The sequence below is a fragment of the Meriones unguiculatus genome, chromosome 3 (assembly GCF_030254825.1).
Source record: "Meriones unguiculatus strain TT.TT164.6M chromosome 3, Bangor_MerUng_6.1, whole genome shotgun sequence".
NCBI lineage: Eukaryota > Metazoa > Chordata > Mammalia > Rodentia > Muridae > Meriones > Meriones unguiculatus.
Window position 1 is genome coordinate 122,323,206 of NC_083351.1, and position 18,267 is coordinate 122,341,472.

Below are 18,267 nucleotides of genomic sequence, written 5' to 3' on the forward strand. Positions count from 1 at the left end.
GTTGATGAATGTAAACCTGCATGGTCATAACTGATGTGAAATGATCATAGGGTCTTACCACACCTCCTCAGCTCCCTGGTAGCTCATAAGGCTGTACAAAGAACTCTTGAAAGGTCTAAATATAGGAAAGGAATGGTAAAGAATGGGCAAAGGCAGGCATGTTAGGTAGAGGCATGCCCTCAGATTCATCGATCCATTATGTTGGATGCACAGGCTGGGGATGTGAAGCATCTCCTTCTTGCCTCTCCTTTGACCTTGACAATACACGCCAGTACTTCTGCCTTCCCACATGTTGCTGGCTTCTCTGTCCTCATATACAGAACCCCCAACCCAGTGTATGACTCCATCTCTCCCTGGCTCTTGGTTTATTCCGACGTCATTGTCTTTATCCTGTTCCTCTTAAGCTGCATATTCTCAAGGAGCATGGCCTTCTAGGAATCACACTGTTCTCTCTTCCCTGGAGTAGCCACCAGCCTTTCAGGCCAGGGTGACACTTCCTGTATTTCCCTAGTAACCAGCAGTTGTTCGTATAAATGCTAAAGGGAGCTGTTTCCTTTGTAGTGAGAACTATATCCTATTAAAAAACAAAACCAAAATCTCCTTCTCTCCCTTCTTCCCTCCCTCCCTTTGGCTTTTCTTTTTTCTAATAATTTATTTAATTTTATTTTATGTGCATTAATTTGAAGGCGTCAGATCCCTTGGAATTAGCATTATAGAGAGTTGTGAGCTGCCATATGGGTGACTGGGAATTGAATGCAGGTCCTTTGGAAGAGCAGACAGTGCTCTTAACCACTGAACCATCTCTCCAGCCCCATAAGATTTTTTTATTTTATGTATATGTGTGTTATAGCTGCATGTACACCTGCATGCAAGAAAAGGGCATCAGATCTCAATAGAGATGGTTTTGAGCCATCATACGGTTTATGGGAATTGAACTCAGGACCTCTGGAAGAGAAAACAGTATTCTTAACCACTGAGCCATATCTCTAGCCCTTTGGCTTTTCAAAGTCCCTTGATACTTAAGTTATCTGGGTTTTTCTCTCACCGGATCCTTCCTTCTGTTTAAACAGCTTCTTCACAGTCTGGCAGGCAGAGCCGTCTCCAAGGCACACACCACAGCGATCCTCTGTAGCATTGGAATCAATCTCATAGTCACAGCCAACCCTCTGTGGGGGAACAAAAGGTTGGGATGAATGGCATAGGTAGGAGACATCATACCTGCCTTTACCTATAACCTCTCCTTTCCTACTTTATTATTCATGTGCCTAGGGGCTTGTTTCTTTTTCTTGGTGGCAGGCACAGGAATAAATGTCCCATTACTATTGGCAAAAGAAATAAAATCATCCCTACACAGCCACGGGGGAGGAGTGGGGGGTTGGCCTCAGGACTATCAACATTTTTAGATGCTCATATGCCTTATACAAAGGGCATAATGTTTGCATATGACCTGTGCACACCTTATATTCTTTAAATCATCTTTAGGCTAATTATAATGCCCAATACCGAGACCAAATCTGCCAGAAAACCAGGTAGGCTGCTGGATGACCCTCAGAGAAATCTCTCTGTTCCTCAAGACTCAATCACTCACTCTCATGCCTAGGGCTGCAACAGAATACAAGCTGCAACCTTCCGTCACACCTGCCCGCATCTCCTGTAGATCTCACAGACTACTCCCTCCTAACCTCCTTCCCCCTACTTGTTGCTGTATCCAAGCCCACACTGTAGCAGTCATGTTCTGCTAGCCACAGGCCATGACTGCCTGCCAGAAAGCCAGGTTAGGCTGCTGCAGACCTCTCTCTCTCTCTCTCTCTCTGTATCTCTGTCTCTCTCCTGAGCCCCAATTTCCCAGTCTAGGCCCTAAGCCCTGGGTTGTAACAGGACACCAGTGAAGTCTTCCCTCACCTCTGCCCACACCTCCTATGAATCTCACAAACCATCCTTTTCCAACCTCACTCTCCCACGTGTTGCTTTGTCCCAGACCCAACTCCCTGGTAATCCCAGGGCTGCTCCTCCCAGGGCAACAAACAGGCTGGAGGCTAGCTCACACCTCTCCTACTGCTCCTGAGTTGCAACCCCCCAGTCTCATCTCCAGCTCTGTAGCTGGAAACCTTTTGTGGTCTTTCTTTCTTTTTTCTCTCACCTCAAAGACCACCTTCAGCTTTCCTTTCCCCAACTCATCCCAGTGTCGCCATCTCCAACACTAGCAATGTTCCCTGAGAACACAAGAAGTGAGTAGGCAAGGGAAACAGGTGACACAGCCATCACATTCTTGAAAATCCAAAGAGAAAATCGAAACCAAGGAACAAAACAACTACCCATCAAAAGACAGATATGGAAATCAGCACCTAGACCTAAAACCATTCCCAGCCCAGATGCCTGGACACCAGCACAAAAACACAATTAACAGCCAAAGTAACAAGTCTCTGCTAGAACCCGGCTATCCTAAAACAGCAGGCCCTGACTATTCTGACCAACCCTAAACCTTAAAACAGCCTTTATGGATACAGTAGAGGTCATTAAAGAAGAAATTAATAAGCCCCCTTTTAATCCAGGAATACACAGACAGTGTAAAGAAATAAATACAACTCTTCAGGACCTGACATTGGATATAGGATCAATAAAGAAAGCGCAAACTGAGGGAATTCTGGAAATGGGAAATTTAGGGATTTGAGCAGGAACTACAGAGGACAGCTTCGACAACAAAATAATCTCAAGCATTGAGGATACACTAGAAGAAATGGGTACATTGGTCAAAGAAAATGTTAAATCTAAAAACTTGCAGAAAATCTAGGACACTCTGAAAATATCAAACCTAAGAATAATAAGAATAGAGAAAGGAGAATAATCCTAGCTCAAATGTCCAGAAAATGTTTTCGACAAAATCATAGAAGAATTTTTTCCTAACTTAAAGAGATTCCTATAAAAGTACAAGAAACATACAGAATACCAAATAAATTGGACCAGAAAACAAAGTCACCCCTGAGTGGGGAGCATCCTTACCAGGCCACAGAGGGAGACAATGCAGACAGTCCTGATGAGATCTGAGAGTCTAGGGTCAGAGGGAAGGGGAGGAGGACCTCCCCTATCAGTGGACTTGGAGAGGGGCATGGGAAGAGATGAGGGAGGGTTTGGGAGGGGGCTACAGTTGGGATATAAAGTAAATAAACTGTAATAAATAAATAAATAAATATTTTTTTTTAAAGAAAAGGAATTTGTAGGCAAGTGGAAGTAACTAAAAAAAAATCATTCTGAGTGAGGTAACCCAGACCCAGAAACATAAATACGGTATGGAAAGATAAATATCACTTATAGGGGGATATTAGTTATTAAGTAAATGATAACCATAGACCCACAGAGCTTAGGTAAAGAGAAGGGGTCTAAGAGGGAAGCAGCTATCTTTCTGAGGGGGGAAACAGAATAGACTTTATGGGCTGAGTAGGTGGGATGGGGAGCAAGTGGATTAGGCCTGCTTGGGTAGATGTGGTGGAAGGAGAGAGTGCACAGAGAGAGGGCTGGAATGGGAGAGGGCACCTGTGGGGTGGGGTGAAAACCCAGTGCAGTGGAAACTTCCTGGAGTGTATGAAAGTGATGCAATTGAGGAATCCTAGTAAGAAGGAATATTGAGCCTCAACTGGCCATCTCTTGTCACCAGGCAAGGCTTCCTATCAAGGAACTGGATTGCATTCAATTAAGTTATTGGCCAAGGAAGTCACATGGAAATTCCCAATCAACTCAGGCTGTTGCTAAGAAAACAGCTTGCTCTCTGGAAACCTACAGGGGGGCCCCATCGCCAAGGACAACACCCAGACTTGAGCAGGTGCCTCTATGGATCCTTCACTCCTACATTCTAGTAACTTTGGTGCAGGAAGGTACGCTGTGGTTTACCAAAAGAGAAAGGAGGACACGAACCCCACTTTGAGGTAAGGAATACATACCTGACACTGCTTGGGTAACCAAGAACTAGAGATTAGATAGCCAAAAGACCTAGGGTAAAACCAAACACTACTGGTCTGCAAAAAACATCAGTAAAATGACTCCTAATGAGATTTTACTGTACTGCTGGTTCAGTTGCTCATCCCATCATCAACAGACAGGCTTCTTCAGAAGCAGATGTGAAGATGTGCAGAGACCCACACCCAGACATTATGTGGAGCAAAAGCCTAAATTGGAGGTCTTCATCAAATCCCTCAGAGTTCAGGGAATCCCAAGGAAGAGAAGGTGGGAAGATTGTTAGAGCCAGAAGGGATGACAGACCAGGAGAAAAAGGCTCTACAAACCAACTAAGCAAGGTCCATATGAGCTCACAGAGACTGAAGAAGCAAGCACAGATCCTACAAGGGTCAGCACCAGGTCCTCTGCACATATAACTATTAGCTCAGTGTTTTTAATGGGACGTCTGGCAGTGAGGACAAGTGGATCTTTGACTCTTGTGCCTTTCCTTGGTACTCTTTTCCCCTGTTGGGTTGTCTTGTCCAACTTTGATATGATAGTTTTTGCTTCATATTACTATATTTTATTTTTTTATGTTTGGTTGCTATCTCTTTTCTAATTAGAGACAGAAAGGAAGTGCATCTAGAAGAAAGAGGAGGTGCAAAAAAGCTGGAAGCAGAAGAGGGAGGGAAAATGATAATCGGGATATATTGTATGAGAAAAGAATCTATTTTAAATAAAAGAAAAATACCCAATACAATGCAAATGCCACAATTGGTTGTTATACTATACTTTCAAGGGAACAATAACAAGAAAAAAATCTATATGTGTTTATTGCAGACATTTTTCCCCAAAATTTTTGTTCTAAGATTCATTGAATCCTTGACTATAGAACCCATGGAGGCAGAAAGTAGTTGCATTTGTTTAGAAGGGAATGGAGCAATCTGTACACCTAAAGAAGCTAAGCAAGAAGGAGAATCCTGGGTAAGATGATCAATCCTCATTTAGAAAGGCAAATGAGTTGGACATCAGAAGAGGGAGAAAACAGGAAACAGGACAGGAGCCTACCACAGAGGGCCTCTGAAAGACTCTACCCAGAAGGGTATCAAAGCAGATGCATAACCAAACTTTGGGCAGAGTGCAGGGAATCTTATGAAAGAAGGGGGAGATAGAAAGACCAGAAGGTGACAGGAGCTCCACAAGGAGAGCAACAGAACCAAAAATTCTGGGCCCAGGGGTCTTTTCTGAGACTGATACTCCAACCAAGGACCATGCATGGAGATAATCTAGAATCCCTGCACAGATGTAGCCCATGGCAGCTAAGTGTCCAAGTGGGTTCCCTAGAAAGGGGAACGGAGGCTGTCTCTGACATGAACTCAGTGACTGGTTCTTTGATCCAGGGGAACAGCCTTTCCAGCCAGTCCTGATGAGAACTGATAGGCTGGGGTCAGAGGGAAGGGGAGGAGGACCTCCCCTATCAGTGGACTTGGGGAGGGCATGGGAGGAGAAGGAAGAGGGAGAGTGGAATTGGGAGGGGATGAGGGAGGTGGCTACAGCTGGGATACAAAGTGAATAAATTGTAATTAATAAAAAATAAATTAAAAAGAAGGAATGGAGCACACAATTATTGAAGCTTCAAGTTCCCCTTGGTTAGCATTAGAACTGAACACAGTTCAAAACACTCAAATGCAAATTTCGTTTTGAAGCATGTCTATGTAGATAGGTTCCTTTACAGTCATTCTGTAGTGACATTCCCCAGCATGATGTAGCTGCTCAGTTCTTTTACATTTTTCACTAGAGTTACTTTTCTGGTTCTTGACTCAGCTTAGCAGGTAAACCAGAAACCATTGGAGGACTCCAGCCTGTTGCTGAGAGGATACCAGACTAAGGATGGATGGAATCTTTAATCTTGGGAATAATCATCAGGCTCTTCAGAGCCATCACCACCACCACCACCACCACAACCCCTTCCCCAGGGTGCCTCACCCTTAGTGGTCACACCTATCCTTCGACCCTCCCTCCAGCGTTAGAAGAACAAGCTGTTCCTCCTTTTGACTAAACCCAAATTTGTTCCTGCACTTTAGGTCCAGTCCATTCTGTGTTCTGCACAGTGGTCCTTCTAACTCATCTTTCCTTTGATACTCATTTATTTTGTTAACATGGTCAAATCTTTCTTGTTCTAAAATCCCAAGGATGCAAAGGGTTTATGATAAAACTTAGGGGTTTCTTTAGCATCAAACCCCCAAAATCATGACATTAAGGTTGAAAATTTATAAACGTGTGTTCAAATTAGCTCCTCTGCTTTGGGCTTTCTTTCGTGACAATGTGAGGGTAAGTATTTCATATTCCTTAACTTTCTTTCATGTGGGGCATAAGAATTGGGGCTACATAGAACATTTTTTTCCTCACATATAGTTTTCGTTCTAATTCTAAATCGACTTCAAATCTACCAGAAAGAAGAACGGTTTGAGGCTTTATATCCTCAGCCAGCTAAGCCTTGTAAAAACTCACTGACATCAAATCCCCAGGTTAACCACCTCCAATTGTCTTATAGGTGCAGAGACTGTTAGCTACTTGACTTAGCTGGGGAACAAAATCACTAAGAGATATTCAGAAAATCAAATATTATTTATTCAAGTCAGAACGGAAAGAAGAATGCTTGAGACAGTTGTTTTCAGTGGCAAGAAATAAAATGCCAAACCTCACACAAGTGATATGCTTAGGCCAACCTTGCACATTCTCTAATAAGCTGACCTTTATAAATCATATTCCCAGTGACCTTCATTCTTTCACTGATTTGGAGTGAGCCAGGGAAACATGTTCTGAGACATGTTGATCTTACAGTGTTTTCTTTCATCTTTACCAGCAGAGGAATACTTTTACTGTGAATAATAAAGTAAGTCAAGCCAAAAATTAAACACAAATCCCTCAAGCCCATGTTTTTCTACTTGAGTGGGCGGTCATGCCTCTCTAGCGGTATCAGCTTTCATAAAACAAGGGGGCAAGAGTTGGAGACAAGAGACCTGCATATTTTCCTAGTATATTATGTCATGTCACGGCACATTAACTAGATTCTTGAGGAAACTTTATTCTCTTTGTTAGCTTCAGATGACCAGTTGACAAAGCCCAGTGTTATCTGAGGGAGTCTCAGTTTGGGGAACCTACCCACCAGACTGACCTGTGGGCATTTTCTTGATTGATAATCGATGTAGGAGGGCACAGGTGGTACTGAGGTCGAGAAGCATGTGGGATAAGTATGAGCATCAGGGGGCAAGCCAGCTTCTGCCCAATGTTCCCACCCTGGCTTCCTTTGATGATAAACTATGACCTGTAAAGCTTAAAGAAACCCTTTTTCCCCAAGTTGTGTTCAGTCATGGTGTTTATCACAAGAAGAGGAGGCCAACAATAACACCCCCCTCCCCCAACTTGCTTCTCCTGTGAGCTGAAACCTGAATGGAATTCCTAACAGCAGGTCAGGCTTCCCTGCTGCATATAAAGCAAAAAAAGGTGGACAGGTCTCCAAAGAGAATGAAAAACGTTTGAATCTGAAGCATGCGCATTGGCAGCAGGTCCACGGCTGTATGGCCTTTTTGCCATCAGTGGACTCAGAGGTGGCTATGCTGCCACTAGCATAGTGAGCACATGTGAATGGTACATAGTGACTACATCGTGGCCTTTCTCTGATGCCATCATTGGGGAATGGAAATTCACCCCAGTGGGCAGTGTTCCCGAAAAACAGTCAGAACCACTGGAATTTCCTCTTCTATCAATCTTGAGCCTGAAGAATTGTAAAGCAAACCTATCCTGATTATTATTCAGGGAGAATATGTCCCTAATGCACCAGATGGTTAACCCCTTATGTGCTGACAACTGCTAGCAACCTACTACCCCACTTTCTTTTTCTTCTTAACATTATTTTGCTTTGCAAATTCTCAAATAATTGTGAACTGGAATACCACCACCTAAGCCACTGTCAATGCTATCATTTTTTTTTCTAATTCCTTGTTAAACATAGAGACTAGAAGGATATTTATTCTAAGATCAATTTGTTCCCAGCAAAGGAAACTTTAAGTGTGAAGGTAGGCCAGAGCTATACTTAGTGAGAGAGAACAAGTAAATGATGTTGTCACTTAACAAAAGAGCCCCAGCTCTATCAGAAGCTCTTATGCCACCTTTCACCATAGCTCTTTGATAGCCTACCATTGCTGTAAATGTAGAACTAAACGCTTATTGTGGGATTCACGATCCCTACCACAACCATGGTGTTCTTCCAACGCTCTCTCTCAAGGTTGATTTATTCACGACTCTCTCAGGGGATACCTCTAACGGACCCTTCAGTGGGAAAGGCATCCTCAGACCACCTGACTCGAGGGCATTGACAGTTTGAAGGCTTCCAGAAGAATCTTACTGGATCTTTGTCAGAGTCTCCATCTACATGCTCCTCACTGGCTGACTCGATCTTCATTCCCAGAGGTGGAATTTGAACCCAGACTTCTTGATGGCAAAGCTAAATTTAAAATGGTGATTTTTTTTGTTTGTTTTCTGCTATAGAAGAATCAGTCTTTAGCTAATTCAGAGACTATAACAATAGAATAAGAAGATTAATAATGCTAAAAACATTCCTGCAACATAGATCTTGGGAAGATAAGTTGTATCTAGGCTATTATGTATATTTTATTTGGCACAATTTTTTGAGCATAGAAACTTAGTGTGAAACTATGGAAAGTAGGCAGTTATAGCTCCTAAAATGGCCTTAGCTGATATCTAAAAAGAAAAGAAAGCCAACTGAGAAATTGGTTTATTTCATTATGTTCATTTCATTGATTTCAGTAGAGACAATCAAAAGTCCCAGTTTTCCTATGGAAAATAAAATATCCCTATATATGCAGAATTACTCAGGTCTACAAGTCAATTTTAGCATTAGCTTTCTGGTGATTACAGTTCACAGTCCTGGTTGCATATGATAATCAAATTGGGAATTTTTACTATAGCAGTGTCTCTATCACAGGCTTCTGAATTAACAGGTTTGCAATAAAATCCAGAAATCAGTGATTTTTAAAAGCTGTCCTGATGCTCCTAAAATGTAGCCAGTATACCTAGGTTAGCCAGAATGATTTTCTAGAGAAAGCTGGAGTTGTTTGGTCCTGAATTATGCAAACTAACCTAATCCAAAATACATGTTTTAGGCTCTTTGTAACTGCCATAAAAATTAATTGGTTTAACAGAAAATTTTTGTTGAATAAAATTAAAGTCTGATAATGGCTGGTTTTTAGCTCACTGGAACCTGAAAATCACTATCTTGCCTCCTGTATCGTAGTCTTCATTAAGGTAAATAAGTAAACAATTTCAAAGAGGAAAATACTCCTTCCTGGGACACTAAACATTTATGCAAGAACTTTTCATTCTGAAAAATTGAAAACATTGTTTCAAGTTTTTAAAAACAAAATATATTGAGTTTTTTTTTTTTTGTATATGTCAGCGCTTCTGTTAACAGTTTAGGGAATGTGATCTTATAAAATATATTTAGTAATGCCTAGTAAGTGGATCTGTTAAAATCCTAATTTAAAAAAAAAAAACATGATATTTTTATTTATCCTTTGAAAGTTTATACATGCATACAATAGAATATCTTCATTTTCATTATCCATTCTTTAGCTGTTGGATACCCAGCTGTTCCCATTTCCTGGCTATTGTGAATAGAGAAATAATAAAGCTGGATGATCCAGCATTTCCATTTGGATGTAGAGTCCTTTGGGTGTATGTCCGAGAGTGCAGAGCTGAGTCCTGTGGTAGACCCATTTCCAGCTTTTTGGGACGCCTCCGCATTGATTCACATAGGGGAGGCAACATTTGCACCCTCACCAAGCTGAGCAGGAGTTCCCCTTCACCACGCCCTGCCATCCAGCCAGCGTTTATCACCATCGTATTTTACTTTTGTTTTTCTTTGTTCCCTTGTTTTTATCATCATCATCATCATCATCATTATTTATTACAATTTATTCACTTTGTATCGTGGCTCTAGCCCTTTCCCTTGTCTCCTCCCAGTCCCACCCTCCCTTTCTCTTCCTACCCTCCCTCCTTCTTCCCACCCTCCCTCCCTCTTCCCATCCTCCCTCCCTCTTCCCACCCTATGTCCCTCCTCTAGTCCACCAATAGAGGCGGTCCTCCTACCCCTACCCTACTATCTGACCCCAGCCTATCATGTCTTATCAGGACTGCCTGGATCCTCTTTCTCTGTGGCCTAATAAGGCCAGCTTGCCAGGGGAAGGTGATAAAAAACCAGGCAATGAAGTTCATGCCAGTGATTACCCTTGCTCCTTTTACTGGGGAACCTCCATGGAGACTGAGCTGCCCATGGGCTACATCTGAGCAGAGGGTCTAGATCCTCTCCATGCATGGTGCTTGGTTGATTCATCAGTCTCTGTACACACACACACACACACACACACACACACACACACACACACACCTGGGGGAATCTGGCATTTTCTCAGAAAATTAGGAATAGTGCCACCTCAAGATCAGCTATACCACTCCTGTGCATATATCTGAAAGATGCTCAACCATACAACAAGGACATTTACTCAACTATATTCATAGCAGATTTATTCATAATAGCCAGAATCTGGAAACAACCTAGATGTCCCTCAGCTGAGGAATGGATACAGAAATTGTGGTACATTTACACAATGGAATACTACTCAGCAATTAAAATCAAGGAAATCATGACATTTACAGGCAAATGGATGAAACTAGAAAATATCATCCTGAGTGAGGTAACCTAGACACAAAAAGACACACATGGTATATACTCATGGGTAAGTAAGTGGGTATTAGCCATATAATACATGACAAACATGCTAAAATCTATAGTCCTGAAAAAGCTAAACAACAAGGAGGACCCTAGGGAAGTTGCTTAATCCTCATCAGAAGCAGAAGACAGGGACAGGACAGTTCCTTCCACAGAGGGCCTCTGAAAGATTCTACCCATCAGGGTATTGAAGTAGATGCTGGGATGCTGAAACTCACAGAGTGCAGCAAATCTATGCAAGGGGAGAAAGACCTAGAGGAGACAGGAGCTCCACAGATGACCAACAGAGGTTTATTTATTTATTTGTGTGTGTGTGTGTGTTTAAATCTTAAACCATCTGATTGGGATACAATAAAATATCAAAGTGGTTTTTATTTGCATTTTTCTGATAGCTAAGAATGTTGACATTTAAAATATGTTGCTCAGTCTTTTGTATTTCATGTTTTGAGAGCTCTCTGAGGTGTGGTACATTTATTTGGTATAACCAAATATTATTGAGCTGTTAAAGAAAACAAAAATTATGAAAATTTCTGCTAAGTGGATGGAACTGGAAATGATAATTATGAGCAACACAGACTCAGAATGGCAAACATTGCATGTTTTTTTTTTTTCATTTATGGGTATTAGTTTTGAATCTTCAGATATGTGTATTCCACTTGGAATCTCCATAGAAGTCAGGATGTTACTAAGAGCCATGGGAGGTTGATTTCTTTCTTTCTTTCTCTATCTCTATACATATTCATAAGTCATTCATTTCATATCCCACTGGTATCCCCCTCCCAGCTCCTGGTCCCACTCTCCTTCCCACTTCTTCCCTATCCCTTTCCTTTAGTCCACTGAAAGGTGCAGTTCTCCTCTCCTGCCATCTACTCCTAGCTTATCAAGTCTCATCAGGATTCTCGGATTCTCTTCCTCTGTGGCCTGGCAAGGCTGCATTGCTAGGTGGAAAGTGATCAAAAAGCAGGCAACTGAGGCTCTGCTCTTCTTACTTGGAGACCCACATGGAGACTGAGCTGCTTATGGGCTACATTTGAGCAGGGGGTCTAGGTACTCTCCATGCATAGCCATTGGCTGGTGCATCAGTCTTTGCAGGACCCTCTTGGCTCAGATTTTTTAGCTTTGTTGGTCTCCTCGTGGAGCTCCTGTTCCCTCCATGTCCTTCTATCCCCCACCCCACTTCCTCCATAAGACTCCCTGCACTCTGTTCAAAGTTTGACTGTGAATCTCAGCACCTCCTTCAATCTGCTGCTGGGTGGAGCCTTTCAGAGGACCCTCTATAGTAGGCTTCCATCCTGTTCTCTCTCTTCCACTGTTTCTGGTGTCTATCCTGTTTGCCATTCTGAATGAGATTTAAGCATGTTCCCTAGGGTCCTACTTGCTGTTTAGCTTCTTTAGGTCTGTAGATTTTAATATGGTTATCCTATATTATATGGTTAATATCCGTTTATAAGTGAGTTTATACCATACATGTTTTTCTGGTTCTGGTTTATCTCAGCCAGGATGATCTTTTCTAGTTCCATCAATTTGCCTGCAAATTTCATGATTTCCTTGTGGTTTCTCAGAAAATTGGGAATAGTGCTATTCAAGAAAAGTAATCATTAATCTTACAAATATGTGAATCCTGTGAGCTATAACTGGCCTGAAAAACATGCTCACCGGGGCAATAGTGGCATGAATGTCATAAGACTAACCAACCACTTTATGATTAGATGTGAGGCCTGCTCCACAGCCTAGTTGAAACTCATACCTGACACTGATATTGGCATTAAGAACCCATGGGTAGACAGATCATGGGCCTTAGGGTGAGAATGTATCAAATGGCCATACTATTCAGTGGATTCCGAATAATATTATGTTAAAATTAATGTATCTCTCAGAGAAGCTTCTTTTTTCAGTAGATAGCAATTAATAGAGAAGCTCACAGCTTGATGGCTTGTAAAGAATAAGGACTGGGGCTGGAGAGATGGCTCAGAGGTTAAGAACACTGATTGCTCTTCCAAAGGTCCTGAGTTCAATTCCCAGCAGCCACATGGTGGCTCACAACCATCTATTATGAGAGCTGTTGCCCTCTTATGGTGTTCAGGTCTACATGTAGGCAGAACATTGCATACATAATAAAATAAATTAATTAAAAAAACGAATAAGGACTGTAGAGTGCTAAATGAAACATATATATTATCCTCCCTCCTCCCAAGGCTCAAGGATCACTGCAGAAGAGGGGACATGAGTGTAAGAGCTAGAGGCAGTAGATGTCTAAAAGGAAAAAGGCCTTTTTCAGACACAGTGAGACCATTGCACCTGTGACACGGCAGCAGTTGTGATAGCACACATAACACCTGCACAAGCTTAAGCAAGACAAAAATCTCTTTGGGGAGCTATTGGTAGCTGGTAGCTGATAGGAGAAGGAGAATCAATTTTAACTGAGGGTGTGACCCACACTCTAGAGGCATAGCTACACATCCAAGACTACAAGTTCAACAGAAACTATACTTGATAGGGATTAAAAAAATATACAAAGTTGGGTGGAAACTGAGCGTTAGACTTGGGAGAAAGGTGAATATGACCAATATACATTGTATGAAATTTTCAAAGAAATAGTAAAAGTGAACAAAATAGCAGTAATTTTCTGACAGAAAGCCGAGTCTTACAGAAAGATGCCCGAGAGGATGCAGCTGGTAAATGATGAATGAGTTCATCGTCTTGAGCACTATAGCTAAAGCATCGTTTTATTATCAGTACATTAGGTCTCATCAGACTATTTCCTTTAACTGACTGAAAGCACCTTCTCTTTAAACAGATTTATGTCTGGACTTCGGATTGCAAGACTTATTTCTCCATTCCTTGAGAAATTAAATACAAGCTCCAGAAACTAAAATCTTTAATGGTTTTTATTCTTCATGGCATGAACAAATCAGATCTAAATAGGTGAAGATGGAGTTGATTAGTAGGGTGCATTTAGAAGATACTTTAAAATCAAAAGCACGTGTTATCACTACCCATCATACCCTCTCCTTCTGAGACATCTATGTTGACAAGGGAGAGGCTTTATAGAAAGTGTTGGTAGGATCTTTTTTTTTTTTTCAAATGCAATGTTTTTGAAGTAGTCTAGGCTTTTTCTATAATGCCTATTTCAGCTGGTCCTTTCAGTTTGACTGCTCAGTGTGTACAATAATATCATTACGACCATTAGTAAATCAAGAAATAAAATATCACCTGAAAAAATTATTCAGGTCAAAGCATTACTTTAATGTGCTGAAAGACCTTATCTTCTCGAGTGTCTGACCATTTATTAATACAAAAATTAGATACAAGTAAATGTCATAAAATTTACATAATTTACATAAATTTACAACATCTAGCTTTATAAATTCAAAAACCACCATTTTGTAAAGTTGTAGATGAAGGAAACATACCCAATACCTTACATATGCCATTAATACAGACATTTCTGCTGCTGCCTCCTTCAAAGCAAGGGGTGCCATCGATGACGGCATCCAGCATTTTCTCAGAAAACTGTTCATCTATGGGTCTGCAGTACAGCTCACAAGGATGTGCTGGAGTGAGAGAAGGATACATTCCTGTGAGTTAACTCTGCAGCTCAGACCCTTCCCCGGGATTCCCGCGCACTTGCGACCTACAAGTACCGCTTAAGAACCCATCTTTTGCCTTTCAGAGATACATGTTAAAATTCAGGCATTCTTGTTTCTCCTTTTGTCAAGAAAAACGTTTATAATTAGTTACACTTTTGATACGGGTTGAAAATACCCAGAGGCTAAGACTCTGGACACGACATAGTGAGTATGTTGGACGAACCAGAGAAAGATGTCAGATCCATCTGTATAAAGGTTAAAGGAAGGGGATATGTAAATTAAGAATACCAACTGATTTCATAGTTGTCCTGAGAAGGTGGACAAAATCGGAATGCATCAAAGAGATTATTCTGCACAGGGCCAGTGGACAGGATCAGAAGGTGGAGGGTGAAAAATAAACTGGGATTACTGTCAACGACCTTTCATGGAAGTGAACCGTCGCTGTCCAAACTGGAGTACAAGCACGCGGGGGCAGCCGCCTGCCAGAAACTACGCTTTCCCAGGCATGAGAAATCAGGTTCAGGGTTTTGTATTTGGAGACATGCAGAAAAGGAAAGCAGTCCTGAATAATTACAGGGATTTCCTTTAAAAAAAAAAAATCATGCACTGCCAGGTGTGGTCGTAAATGCCTTTAATGCCGGTACCCCGGAAGCAGAAGACAGCGGACCTCTGAGTTAGTGAGTTCCAGGACAGCCAAGGCTACATGCGAAGACCCTGTCTCGAACAAAACAGAACTCTTGTCTACTTCACAGCTGCTGGGAGGAGCCAGGGGGAGAAGCAGGTTGCAAGATTTAAGGAGGAACTTAATCTTACAGTCATGGAGAATACTACACCGAATTCCTGAGTGGTAAGGTCCCAAGGCTTGTTGTAGGCTTCTGAGTCTGTGATGTGTAACATAATTCTCGAAAAATATAACCACCCAAAGAGACTTTTGCTAGCAGTTTTTGCACAGCATATTAAAAGAATTTTGGCTTGCTAAATTAGTAGGTATACTTTATTAGACATTACTTCCAGATTTCATTTTGCTTTACACAGGTTATCGCCTCTTGTAATCCGGCATCCTGTACAATTAGTACTTTATTACCTACATCAAGGCTTAGAAAATGTAGGTGTAAGAGCTATAAATCTAGTGGTTTCTAGGTATGAATGGCAAAGCTAATCCACCAGATTGAATTTAGGGCCCAAAGTACTACCCCCTACAATGGGTCATTGAAATGTCTTTTAATTCCACACAAATGTCTTTGATGTAATCTTTAATGGGTCTACTTTTTACACTGTTACACAAACTCAGCAATGCCCAACTGGACTTCGTTTTAATTTAATATACATCATCTCATTATAAATATATATATGAAGAAAGTATTAGATCCTGAGCTAATAACTTCTACAGAGAACAGATGAAAGAGTTTTAGTTCTAAAAATCTAATATTACCATGAGAAAATGACTTAATTTTCTAGGCCTCAGTTTCAGGTTAAGCACTTGGTTCTGTCCTATATATGTAAAATAAATGCTCAAGAAATGATTATCATTATTCCTGTATCCTCATCATTAGCATACGAATTCATGAAGTTCATTTAAAGCAGCCTTGTCATTCTATGCTTTTCATTCCAATTTCTTCAAATAGTCGAGACTTGTAACTGCTGTTAAGTTTTAATTCTAAACAAAAACAATTAAACAAAACCACAAAATCTCTCTTCATATAATTCATTATTAACCAATCTTAAATTAAGTTTAAACTTTGTTTTGTGGTTTCTAATTAAGTGGTAGCTTGTACAATTGGCATAAAGAATATAGATCTTGCTCAGACAGCAGGTGTCTTCATACATTCCTTTACTGTAACTGTGGACCTTTATTCAATGATATGCTGCTTCTCTCTTAACTATCGAGTCCTCCTTTTCACAGGTCTAAGGCTGTGGGTTGGCAGTTTTCTAAAGAGCAGGTCAATTGTTTGTTATCAGCTACTGCCAGCCAGTGGAGGATAGGAAGGAATATAAATTTAATAATATGCAGAGAGAAGATCAGGATTGGGATTCTCCTTCACACAGCACTGGAGTTCGAACCATTGTGATCTACATTTTATTCCCAGCTCAGAGTTTTCAGGGTTTAGTCCACACAACGGTGGCTGTTGGAAGGATAGAGTGGTTGTAAGAATTAAACATTAACCTCTTCCACAGAATGATTACTATAGGACATGATTACTGCAAGACTTCTAATTCATCTTCGCCAACTAAATGTTGTGGCATGATCAATATTGTTAGTGAAAACCTTCTGTATGGATTAACATACAATGTCATCTTAATCACGAGGCAATATTAACTCAGGCAATCACAAAATAAATATTACCCATGGTGAGAAAAGTCAAGAACCTAAATACAACAATGGAATGTTTATCCAGAGAGAAATGCACAAACTAATTACATTGCGTTTCTGTAATGGGGCGCTGTGTACTTAACTAAAAGGAGTGTGCCCTGTATGAGCTACACTTAGTGGATCAAGAAAGTTGCAAAATTGACAAGGAGAATCTATTCTTGTGGAAACAAAAGTGTGCTATTAACCATGGTTACTTCTTGGGAATAGATTAAGTGTGATGATATAAGAAGAATGAATTTCACTTTCATTCAATTGGGAACGTTTACAGTTTACATAAAACACATATATTCCTGTCCAAAATAATGCCTTAGCTCTGAAACCATACAACCTGAATACTTTTCCTTTATCATAACATATCTCCACTCTGAGAGGTCCTTATTTCAAAACGTCCCTCCAATCTTCTTTCCCAGGAAAGGATCAAACATCCTTTAATGTTTGACCATAAAAACATACACGAAGCATGCAGCACATACAAAACACAAATGTCTGTTGAGTGTGAGTGTGTAGTTTATTAAGCCTCAGAAATATCCATAGATATTTGTGGCAAAAATAATAGCACATAGACTATCACTGTTTTTAATTTATCTTTAAAATTGGGATATGATTTATTAGATAACATTACAGCATTTTCAAACAAAGTATGTCTAAGTAGATTTTCCACTCTGCTTGTCTCCATTACCCTCTTTACCTTTGCTGTTTTCCCATTGTAACCTCCCTTGCTCTTGACTCCTTTCCACTTTCACTAGATCAACTGCTTTCATCCTCTCAGAGTTTATATATACTTAGATTAGAGAGGACCCTTAGCGAAGAGGGAAACATAAACAGAAGGCTAGAGCCCCTTAAAGAATTTGTAATGCCGAGACAAAAGTTCCATGTGTCTCTATCACCATCTTTTGTAACCTCTCTTTCATGGCACTTTGAGGGAGTCTGCAGATATCAGTATCCTGTGACCTGGGGTTCTAACTAAGGGGGCAAGGGTGAAGATGGATGGTCCTTTCTCACTGATCATCATATGCATCAGAGATTCACTGACCCAAATGTCAACCTCATAGATTCTAAATCCCCCAGTGTTGAATATTTTCATTGTCTCACATTTATTCACCTGTCCTGCTGCATCCTTTTGCGGGGTCACGTGATGTTTCCCTCTAGCGTTCAAGAACATTTATAATTTGGCAAGTGAAAGCACTAAAACCAATTTATAGGTGAACTCTTGCTCTCATGCTATCTGATTAACCTTACCAGCAAGCCTGGGTGACTGTGTGAATTTACTGAGCCAAAGGCTGCACTTTCAATTCTGCTGAAATGAAATCGCTCAATACTTTCTGGCAATGATCCTAAAAGTGATTGCTAAATACAAAAAGAAATAAATAAAGCTTGTGTTTATAATTGATCTTACCCCTACACTATGTGATTCATCTGCTCTCTCAGAAAAGCTCAGGCAGCTGAATGGTAATTACTGAATCAAGGGTTGCATTTTTGATCCTGCTAAAACAGGATGTCTCAACATTTGGGGGTAAAATTTTAAGAAGTGATCATTAGAAGTAGAAATCAAACTTGAAACGAAG

At 40.8% G+C, this 18,267-nt stretch overlaps 1 protein-coding gene across 1 annotated transcript in view; it reads right to left on the minus strand.

The window, feature by feature from the left end:
• Adamts12 (ADAM metallopeptidase with thrombospondin type 1 motif 12) overlaps window positions 1–18,267 on the minus strand; it is a 286,260-nt gene that overhangs the window by 96,335 nt on the left and 171,658 nt on the right. Inside the window, exons 13-14 of the mRNA XM_021649372.2 lie at window positions 14,162–14,295; window positions 1,046–1,166 (exon numbers count right to left, since the gene is read on the minus strand). Coding sequence (XP_021505047.1) covers window positions 1,046–1,166; window positions 14,162–14,295 — 255 coding nt within the window. The remainder of the gene's footprint in view (window positions 1–1,045; window positions 1,167–14,161; window positions 14,296–18,267) is intronic.